Source organism: Sus scrofa, chromosome 18 (assembly GCF_000003025.6).
Source record: "Sus scrofa isolate TJ Tabasco breed Duroc chromosome 18, Sscrofa11.1, whole genome shotgun sequence".
NCBI lineage: Eukaryota > Metazoa > Chordata > Mammalia > Artiodactyla > Suidae > Sus > Sus scrofa.
In genome coordinates, this window is record NC_010460.4 from 41,463,402 (window position 1) to 41,474,945 (window position 11,544).

General features: G+C 44.4%; 1 protein-coding gene across 2 annotated transcripts in view; it reads right to left on the reverse strand.

Annotated features, from left to right (window-relative positions):
- Positions 1–11,246, reverse strand: part of PPP1R17 (protein phosphatase 1 regulatory subunit 17) — a 46,121-nt gene extending 34,875 nt beyond the window's left edge. Inside the window, exons 1-4 of one of the 2 annotated variants that reach the window (XR_002340474.1) lie at positions 10,192–10,967; positions 4,939–5,065; positions 1,972–2,124; positions 400–552 (exon numbers count right to left, since the gene is read on the reverse strand). Coding sequence is in view for 1 of the 2 variants with exons in the window: in XM_021079216.1 (XP_020934875.1) it covers positions 400–552; positions 1,972–2,124; positions 4,939–5,020 (388 nt within the window). In the remaining variant the exon portion in view is untranslated. Of the gene's footprint in view, positions 1–399; positions 553–1,971; positions 2,125–4,938; positions 5,066–10,191 lie in introns of both variants that reach the window. The other variant, XM_021079216.1, reaches the window with a different exon arrangement.

The following is an 11,544-nucleotide window of genomic DNA, read 5'->3' on the forward strand; positions in this document are numbered from 1 at the left end:
CTCTCTTTCCCTCTTTATCTTCTGTTGGGGAGTTGGTCAAAATATCCAGGTGTCTTGAATCAGCCATCAGCATGATCCCTGGAAGACTGAAGATTAGGGTATTTAAACTCTTCTCAAGGACCACTGACTTTTCTATTTCATTGGCTCAGTGAATCTAACCAGTTCTGCGGAAGCGTGAGTGCTACTCTGATCCTCAGCCATCTCCAAGTCAGCCCCAGGGGAGCTGCCAATGAAAGTAAACCTGAAAAGCAGCAGTCAATGCTGCTCTTCCCCTGGGAACTTCTTTGAGGCACAGACTGTGGGGCCAGGACAAAGGCCATGCCCGTGGCACCTCCAGGTGGTAAGACCCCTGACCTGTTCCCAGCATCCTCCGCAAATGTCCTGTACCAGCTCTTTTACCTGATGCAAAGGGGGACACGTGCAGGGCAGGTGTGTCTTTTCTCCTTGGCTTTTTCTGTTCCAGGTCCGTGTTGTGAAGAGCTGGGTTCGTTTTGCCCTTTGGATGTCTCTCTTGGACATCGTATCTTTTAATTAAGTGTTCTGAAAGCACACCTGGATAGAAAGGGGAACAGAGGGAGAAACAGGGTCAAATACTTATCTCCTGATACACAAGGACTTTGCAGCCACATTTGCACAAACAACTGGTGATGGCAGTCAATATATTTTTTCAAACTAATTTAACTTTAATTATTTTTTTGGCTGACTCATGGTATAAAGTTCCTGGGCCAGGGATCAAACCCATGCCACAGCAGTGACCTGAGTGAGCTGCTACAATGACAACACTGGATCCTTAACCCACTGCACCTCAAGGGAACTCCCAAACTTTTTTTAAATGAAAGGGGTTTCTTTATAATAAGATTAGTATCTACCGAGGCTGCACTAGAGAATATCCTCTATGCAAAGGGGTTTAAGTGTCTGATTTCATTTTAGCCTCACAAAACTCTGAGGAATTTAGTATCACTACCACAACCCCCTAGCTGAGGAAAGAGAGGCAAAGACATGCACCCAAGGAATTGAGCCCAGGTTTGCCTGCCACCAAAGTCCATCCCTGTCAGAGCCACGGGGCATTTCTTGCTCCATAAGCTACATGCTACACTCTTCAAGGACTGATTTAACTCCCTGCTTCCACGCATTTGTCTCCTCTCCTCTTTTCTACACATGAAAAATTTCCCCATCATTTACAAACTCTCTAAAAACAGCCTCCTCTCCAAAACTTTCCAAAGTTCACTGCCTAGACTGAAATCCCAGGGTCTTTATCTGAGAACCTCCTTATGACATTGCCTCTCACTGCATATTTCAGCTATTTATGCGTTTCTCTTATTTCTTATAGAATGAAAAAAAGTTCCTTTCCAGAAAGCTCTGTGTTCTATTTGTTTATCCTTCCACGTGGGTTGTGAACAGAGAGGACATTAAATACATGGCTTGGAGGGAGGGGGGACAGGAATAAGAAAAAAACGAAACCTTGGGAAATAAGAGAGTGTCACATGTCACGTGCAAGGTTGTTTTAGAGACTCCTTGGCTGGTCACCAAACCATTTTGCTTTTCTCCTGGGCACACAGCTGGGCTATAGGTCTCAGTCTCCCTAGCAGTCACGTGAGGGCTGCCACTGAAGGAAGTGATGGGCTACTTGCCTGCCAACCCTCCGTTCTGTCTGCTCCGGGCCTGCTGGAGTGATGTTTATGGTGACTTTACTCTGTCAGCTTGAGTCCCTGAGTCACTGTCTGGAGCACAACCTGCCTCCCCTGCCCACAACTTCCACTGATGAGTGAAATGTAAACTTGTGTTATCCACCAATATTTTGGAATTTGTATGTTATAGAGGCTGGCATTATTGTAACTAAGTATATGCAGAGATTGTACCAATGATTTAAGAACATCCAAATATTTAAGGAGAAAAAATCGTAAGCTGATGTGGCCTAGTGGCAAGCAGTTCCTTTTTACAGATAGGCAAATTGACCTCATTGTCTGGTACCTGGAATGAAAGGTGGGATGTGCAGGGCTGGTGTATCTTTTCTCCTTGGCTTTTTCTGGTCTGATTCAACATTCAGGGTGACTTGGACATTTTTCCCCTTTCTTGGCTTCTTCTTGAGATCACAGTCCTTAAAAAACTGGTCTGAAAGATCATCTGATTTTGACAAGATGCAAAGAAAAAAGAAAGCCACATGAGTAAGGGTCTGGTCACAGACTGGTTGGTTTCCAATTATACCTGATGGTAGGGGTAGAAGTCATTTTGTCTGAAAAATACAAAAAATAAGAAAAATTGTGGCCTCTTTTATAGAAGACTTTACTTTTTTTTTTTTTTTTTTTTTTTTTTTTCTGTCTTTCGTCTTTGTAGGCCCACACTTGTGGCATATGGAGGTTCCAGGCTAGGGGTCAAATCAGTGCTATAGCTGCCAGTCTACACCACAGACACAGCCACAGCAACGCCAGATCCAAGCCGAGTCTGCGACCTATATCACAGCTCACCACAACGCTGGATCCTTAACCCACTGAGCGAGGCCAGGGATCAAACCTGCAACCTCTTGGTTCCTCGTTGGATTCGTTTCCACTGTGCCACAACAGGAACTCCCAGAAGGCTTTATACGCATGAACACATGTCGTAAAAGGGAAAACTAGAATTCTAGACAACCCCAAATGAAGAGCCCTCAAATGGGGTGGATAATCAAGGAAAGAGGAAGTTTAAAATACAGTTCAGCAAGCCACAGGGAGGGTTTAAGTTACATTTCTGATGCCAGAATAGCTTCTGTCCCAAATGCTCCTTCTCAATTTCCTTTGCTCCAGCCTTGCTCTCTTTGGAGAGTGCAACGGCCAGTATGGAGCCTCGTGCTCTCTCTGGTCTAGTGGTGATAATCTCAGTCTGGTCCCCACGCCTTCACTCCCACAGCTGGCCAAGGCACACCAGTGGCTGACACTCACCCTTCAGCAATGGCTTTGTCACGGACCCCCAGCTTTGCAGTGGTCCTATTGGCCCATCCTTACCCCAGATCGTCCTGTCTTATCAAGCTCTTTACTCTCCTAGTCCCCTGTAGGACCCCACTCAAGCTTCTGCAGCCTGGATTCTACATCGTGTCCATCAGATGTCATTGGACACAAAAATTCAACCTGATCATTCCTTGCCCATTAAATTACTTTCTCTGTTTCATGTTACTCCCGTGTTTTGGTTTATCCTGCTGTCATTTGCGCTTCCCATCATTGTTCAAGCACTTGTTCTTTCTATAATGATTTATCATCTGCTCTAGATAGAGCTTCCTTAGAGATTTAAGATGATATAGCCTTCGAATAAGTTTATTCTTAATTGCCTCTCTCATTAGATTTTAATAATTTCATCCAATCATTTCAATTTAATAAGTATTTATCAAAATTGTACTATGTGTAGGGCATTGGACTATATGCTTTTAATTTACATGCACACAAGAAGAGAAGGTGAGGGGGACTTTATTTACTACGACTTAGGTACTAGGTGGCTCACATCAGTCCAGTGTGTAGGAAGGACCAACGCCTTTTCTGATTCTTCAATACCTATATTTTACTAGTTGCTAAATAGTCACACAATCCTGCATACATTATCTCATTTAGTTTTCACACAATGCCCACAGGAAAGGTACTATTACCCCTAATTTTCAAATAAAGAAACTGAGGTTTATAAAGCCAGCTAGGAGTTCCTGTCTTGGCTCAGCAGGTTAAGAACCCAACTAGCACATGAGGATGTGGGTTCGATCCCTGGCCTCACTCAGTAGTTAAGGATCTGGTGTTGCTGTAAACTGTGGCACAGGTCCCGGATGCAGCTTGGATCCTGTGCTGCGGTGGCTGTGGTATACACCTGCAGCTGTAGATCCAATTTGACTCCTAGTCCGGGAATTTCCATATGCCACAGGTGCCACTGTAAAAAAAAAAAAAAAAAAAAAAAAAATAAGGGGTGCCAGCTAAAATTCTGAGATTCCACTGTTGGCAGGTTATGGCATCAGATTAAATCCAGGCTCTTGGGACTATGCATCTTAATGCCTGGCTGAAAATGTAATTTTAAAAATGTATTACACAGAGCACAGTTAATCTCCTCTTATATTATACACACTGTAGATATTTGCTGAATGAAGGAAAGTGGCTCAGAATGGGTGCTGGGTGCTGTGTGCCAGTGGGGTCTCTGGAAATACAGCCTGGCTATGGACCTGTAGTGGGTCACCCACCATTCAATTCTAGGATGTCACTCAGGGCGCTGCACAGACAACAAGACATTTCCTTCAATTTTAGCTTTTACTTCAATTGCACTTTTTCCCATTTTCGAAGAAGTCCTGAATATAAAATATCTTGACGGTAAATGGGGAGAGGGGAGAGGCAGGGATGGGAGGGCATCATAACCAAGCAAGGCATAAACAAAGGCTATGAATATGCAAAAGGCCCATCCATCAAAAGTCTGAGTGTCTCATTTTTAGAAATGGGTAGAGGCAGAAATGTTCCTGGTATTTTCATTACAAAGGTTATGCAAAAAGTCAGTTCTGGAAAGGAAACAGATTGACAATAAAGCAGAAAAAGGCTATTTAAAATTCTGCCTTGATAGGCAAAGAGAGATATTTGAAATATTTTATTGGCACCGCACATGGGGTGTACGTGTGCTGGGACACACTGGAAACAAGCTATTCTGCTACGTTCCATTTATTGCCTCAAAAATGCTCTGCCTGGGACTCTGTCAGACCCAAAAAAGAGGACAATGCCTTTTGTCTCTCTTTTTAATTCTAATGCACTTCCCTCCAGTGCTTCAGCTAATATTTACATGGCAGACCCCACAGACCCATGGCTATCTGCCTGTCCATCTGGTGCTGGCTGTCACCAGAAGTCACAAACTATCAGGTTTCAGGACCTTCCCTCTGACTTGCTTGCAAACTGAATGGCAGAGACGCCCCTCTGTGACTTCCGCTATTGGCATCCACACTGGAGCCTTTACCTAAGTGGCCACAACGAGGGTCGAGCTTGTCCAGTCGGTCTTCTGAGAGCTCCAGGGGCTGCACTTGCTCGGTGGACATCATCCAAGGCGGGTCAGTGTATGATTTCTTCTCCAGCCCTACAGAAGGCTAAGAAACAAGTCTATTAGTATGTCTTCTGTTTGTTCACTCACTTATTAAACAAATATATTTACTGAGCACTTACTATTATGTTCTCCTATCTTAACTCTGCTTTTTCTGCTTAGCCACTAGAAACTCTAAACTTAAGATGTAAGCCAAAATAAATGAATCTCACACACACACACACATACACACACACAGATTTATCAAAAATTGTCACTTATCAAATATCCAATATTTGCCATTTTACAGAAGTACTGTGGGAGTTTCAGACTGAAAATCTGCAATATCTGAATTAAAAATGAGTTAGCTAAGAGTTATAGAAAAACTTGATTAAATCTTGCCTATATGTTCTCTACTGAGTTCTGCAAAGTAGGATTATGCCTACCTCACAGGCGAGGAAAGCGAGGATCAGAAAACTTACTTTATTTAGTTGCATGTCTACTACCTAACCAAGCTTGGATCCCAGTTCAGTTCTGCATACTTCCACTAGACGCCCAAGACGCTTAAGACAATGGTTCCTTTGGATCCAAACTGATCCAGGCTTCTGGTTTTCTACTATTACATGCTTATAACTATCAAGTAATGAGACTTCCTTCTCATCCATATTACAACGGTGGTGGATCTGCGGTAGGAAAACATCTCAGTCTTGAAATGGATCTTTATTATTTTCTCCCAAGAGATTTCTGACATTAGAGCTAATCTGTTCCCCTTCCCCCTCCTGCTATCACCCATCTTTTCTAAACCACAAATCCATTGAACTTTCGAGAGCTATTATTTGTAGCCATTGTCCAGGAGGAGTAGAAATTCAGAACGGACACGTGTCAGGTCTGAACGAGAAACACATTAGTTGAGATTTATAGGAAATTGTCATTAGCGTCTGCCTATATTGTTTCTTTTAGATCATTTATTGCTCATGTCCTACCACAGCAAGAATGGTTGGAGAGGAATAAGATGAAAATGACCCAACTGGTCCTCTTTTCATGAGATTCCTGGGTCACTGGCATGCACAAGCTCATGGAATTAGTTTAACTCAGTTGTCTTCTGACGAATAAGCCAGTGTTCTCTGGGAAGGCTGAAGGACCTCTCCCCCTGCAAGCTGAGATCATTGCTTAGCAGATGGAGCCATTAACAGATTACTTGAGCCAGCTTTTAGTGTCCTTCTAAGCAGACTGATTGTACTGAATGACTTCAGCAGAAATCAACTCAGACCACTGTTTTCAGTGTTTGTATAGAGACTGCCAATGCCAACTCCCTGGGACCATGAGGAAGTGTGCTCTTAACTTGGGCGGCTGGCCGTCACCTACTTGCATGGAGAGGAAATTATGGGATCATCATTTAGGATGAATGGGCTCAGCGCTAAGGTCTGGAGGCCAAGTCACAGCCTCAGATGTGGGCTGCGTACCTACACCGTCTTCCCTCTCTTGGTGCAGAAAGTCTCGTCATAAATTTTGTGCTGAAGATCACCCCGTGGAGGATCTAGTCAAAATCTTCACTCTTTAGAAGAAGGAGCTGAGACTCAAAGAGCTTAGTTACGACTTAGGATCAGAATCATCATTTGAACTCAGGCCTCCTACTTTCGACTCTAGGTCCTGTCTGGCACGAGTACCCCTCTTCTCTCCAGCCTAAGGTCAGCTGTTCTTCGTACTTGGATCATACGGCTGCTCCCGTGTACTTTAAGAGCTGCTTATTTAATTTGAATCTGAGCTTTCAAGTCAAATACATCTAGGTTACATCGCAGCCCTTTGACGAAAAGCCATGCGACTTTGATGAAATGGCTAAGTCTTCACAATTAAGTGAGGGGAGAGGAGCCCAAGTGCAATATAATCATTTGCCCTTTCTCCCAACAAGCTACAGCTGCCATGGTAGAATCTGCCAAGGCGAGCATCCTGGTGGTGCCCCCATAGCCACCCAAGGAGACAGGTTGCTTTCTGCCCCCATTCTTGGCCTCAGTTTTCTTCTCTGTAAAGTTGACATAATAGTCCCAAACCTGTAGAGTTACCAGGGGGATTAAATAGGCTAGCTACATGCTGTGCATGTTGCAGGTCCCGAGTGAGTGGCAGTCATTGTCACGCAACGTTGCCTATACCTTACTAGATAGTTGGCTGATGAAGACCAGCTGCTGAACTGAAAAATTCTAAGCATCACTGACTCCTTCCTTTCATCTAGATGCTGAGCCATGGGCTGGCCTGCCTTCATCTGAGCAAATTGGCTCTCACAGTACTGGACTTGAGAGAGAGGAGGCTGCCCTTGGGAGATAAATTATTCAAGCGTCAGGAGTCCCTGGACAAGGGGAGAGTCCTTGGTGATCAGTCACAAAACTGACACATTTCCTCCCAAGGATAGCACCTGGTGTCTGTGGGGGAAACAACACTATTTTAAATCAGTGGGAGTGAAAGAATGACTTTCTTTCAAGCCTCTGTTTGTTAGGGAGCTGAGAGGATTCTCGCACTTGGGATTTTATCTAGAAAATGCCTCGTGCTGGGCAGGGATGTGTTTTACCCATGGGATTAGAAGACACTTTCATCGTGGATGATGTCACTGCCATCTTCTTGCAGAACCTCCACACAAAGGAACAACCACGTGGAGGAGTGAGATCTTTGGAGTTTCCTGTCGCCTCATTCATAATCATTAATTTACCATGAACCATTACTCATTAACCATTTTCCCTGCCTGCCGAATGTCAGTATAAGATGACCCCATCCCCCTACACTCTCTGCACTTCTATCCTCAGTGAGAAGGGTGCTCAGGGCAATTGAGCGGCTGTGAGTCAGGAGCTAGTCTGATTCTTGAACTGGGAAATGGAATATTTCTACGTCCTATTCCTGCTCTGCCCGTGCCTGCCTCTCTCTAATTCAGTCTCCACCCCAAGCACAACAAATGGATGCTGTGTTTGTCATGCTACCCAGGGAAGCTTTCATCATTTCCCTCGGAAGCTCGCTGTAATTTGGGAATTTCTGAAGTATCACCTCCTTCTTTCACACCTAAACTTACCTGGTCCCCTGGTCCTCAGATTCCTACTGAGGGGGCCTAGAGACCTAAAAGATGCTTTGGGATATTTTATAAACTGGTTTCCAATCAAAGGTTTGTGGCTCTTTAGTATTCTCATGCCACTTATTGGTTTGGTGTGGTCTCTGAATTTTAATACTTACACAGTGACACTCAGACTGCCACTGTGACTGTCAGTATCAGCCTGCCCACCCTCTCCTGAAAAGACTGGGGCCACATGTATGGTGGAAAAATAGGAAATTTTTACTATGTGACACCTTAGAGGGGTCTCAGGAGGCACCGCAGTCACAGGCATTACTTCGGCAGCAAAAATACCAGCATTTGCACCAAATCGTATAAATAAAAGACTGCAAGATGATTCATCTCTTTCATGTCAGGTTTTGCTACCAAATGAATTTATGTTGAACTTAACAACAAAAACTGGGGGTTTTCAGAATTTTTCAGATTTCTCCATTAGACAAGAAAGGGTTGTCGGTCTGAATTATCTTTCTCGTTGTTTGAGAGAATGTGGGTGGTTTGGTGTAGCATGTACAACAGACCAAGTAAGACCATTTTGGGGGTTTGAGAAGGTTTTCAGGTTCCCTGAGGCTAAACTCTTGCAACTTCCTCTTGCTAGTTCTTACATCCCTCTTCTCAGAGAGATATTTGTAAATGCAAATTACCACTGAGGGAGGAGATATTGACTGATTCACGATACACAAAGGTTATTAATGACAAAGGTCTCTTTCTCTTTTGAGAACAGGAATTGAAAGGTCCAGGGAACTGGGTGTGAGGGAAGGAAGCCAGCTGAGTTGCAGGACAGGCATGTCACAGCAGCCTGCTGAAACCGGGACCCATGTGAAGGGCTTGTGTCTGCTAGCTCAGAGCTGGTACCTGTACTAGGAGGACAGTAGTGCTATTTCTGCAGCTAAAAAAGATTGGTCCGTTCAGTTTGAGATCCAAAGCTGATCTGGCCATCTTGTCCTTTCTCTCAACACTGAGTAGATTTCGCAGTTGGGTGTTAGAATGTCTGGATTAATTCATAGACAGTAAAAGGCTCAGGGACTGGAAGCATTTGGTGCTGTGAGGTAATACGAGGTAGAAACAAATGCTTGGTTGGTTGTCCCACTCTCTAGCTGGGTGAACCTGGGAAAGTTTTATGTCCTCTTGGAAACTTACTTAGTTTCCACATCTGTGAAATGGGAACTGCAGTGGCTCTTCTCCAGGGTTGAGAGTATTAACAGTACTACATGTGTCAAGCTTTCAACCCAGATCCCAGCACATGCTACCGTTTTAAGAATGTGAGTTGCTTTCTTTGCTCTTTGTCTTCCCCTTGTAATTACAACATGTATATCTAAATGGAATTATCTCCACCTTATCTCTGGCCTTTTCTGAAGCTAATGAGATGAGAATAATCCAATTTATAAACCAACTACAGAATACATGTTTCCAGTATTATGGGAACATAATACTGATCCTCAGAAGTGAGCTGACACTGAGCTCAGACCTGTGGTATTCTAAAAAATATCCCCAAAGTAGCCAGGCCTGGATGTACCTGATGGAATAAGAAGTTAGAAGGTTATGTCCGCAGACCAATGTGGTGTCTGGTTAAAGGAGCCTCTGGTTATATAAAATCCATATCCTTTGCACATCTTTTTTTCAACCTGAGGACTGAATTCAGGTCAAAAAATACCATATTTTAAAATCAAATTTGTTCATTTAGAAGACCTAAATTTGCAATATTCCTTCAGGAATGACTCCTACTGGAAGTAGGACATAGAGAGGTTTTTTGGTAACAACACTCTCCCCGGCCTTGAAAGATAAGCCTCCTTACACTGCTTTGAATACTCAGATATATCTGTGTTCACTGTGAAATTTCACAATTTAATTTGCAAGCACTCAGGCTCTTACAGAACTCAGGACTCTACTCCTTGGAAAAATGGCTTTCCCTGCTCCCCAGCGAGCCCCGGCTTAGCTTAGTTTTGCTCCAGAAAGTGCACCTGCCTCAACCAGAACCCCCAACCCCCATGCCCCACACCACCAGCTGCAGCCTTCTTTGTTCCAGTAACCACAAAACAGCTGTAACTTAGTGGAAACTTGCTTTTCTTGCCATAAAAGTTCTCAGAGTAAAAAACCAAAGCACTTACCAATCGGTACAGGGGCTGAGATGAGAAGGCAAAGGATGGTGAGAGAGAGCTTCCTCCCTGAAGCTGGGCCGGCTCCTCAGTGGCAGTGGCTGATGCTGCCTGGCTCCAGAGCCTCTTATCAAGGGACCAGCTGCCGCTGTTGCCATGGGGATGCTCTGTTTCTCAGGCGCCAGGGCAAGGGGGATGGAGAGGGAAAGAGGACTCATTTTGCAGCCACCGCTCCCAACTATAATAATTGTCCATGACAAAAACAACACACAGAGTAGTGCTTTGAGGACCTAACGTGCAAAGCTAAAGAAGTCCAAACAAACCAGCCAGGTCCTTTAATCCCCATGAAAACCCCATGCAGTGGGATTTTTTGGCTTGATGTTGCAAATATGGAAGCTGAGGCACAGAGAAAATAAAGGACTTGCCCCAAAGGTGCCACTACTAATTTCGACCCTCAAATCCACTTGAATTTAAGTTCAGAGTACTCTCCCTCACCGCTGTTGAGTCTTAGAGGAGAATCATGATGAGAAGAATTGCAGCAAACAGTGACATTTCCATAAGGCTTTCCACACGCCAGGCACTCTTCTTCACAAGCATCAACTCTCACAACACCCTTGCAAGATAAGCCGTTTTCCTCCTGCCCATCCCACTGATGTGGAATCTGGGGCCCTAGGTCTCACTGCTAGTAAATGGTGAGGCTAGGGCTGGAGCTGGGTATTGAGTGTTAGAACCCATGCTCTTAACCACTTTGCAGTCCTCCTCACCAGAGGGTTTTTTTAAAAAAAACAAACACAGAGTTCCCATTGTGGCTCATCAGTAATGAACCTGACTAGTATCCATGAGGATGTGGGTTTGATCCCTGGCCTTGTTCAGTGGGTTAAGGATCCGGCATTGCCGTGAGTTGCGGTATAGGATCCCGAGCTGCTGTGGCAGAGGTGGCTTGGATCCCAAGTCGCTGTGGCTGTGGCCGGCAGCTACAGTTCCAATTTGACCCCTAGCCTGGGAACTTCCATATGCCGTGGGTGAGGGCCTAAAAAGACAAAAAAAAAAAAAAAAAAAAAAAAAAAGTGTTTAAAAAAGATAGAACATAACAAAGAATGCAGCCCTCACCATATAGGTGGGGTATGGAAGGCAGGAAAAATTCGCTCCTCCAAAGGAAAGAAATGAAATATTCTAATGTTAGGAATCCATATACACTCTAGGAAAGGCTTGGGGCCAAAGAATATTTAAGCAAGGGTGTGTGTGTGGTGTAGGTCACATGCAGTCAGAGGGAGGGGAAGGGTCTGTGTTTCCAGGGAGCTCACTGGAGGAAATGCCCCGTGCTGATCGGAGCAACAGAAGTTGGTAGTCACTGGTCTGGGCGTC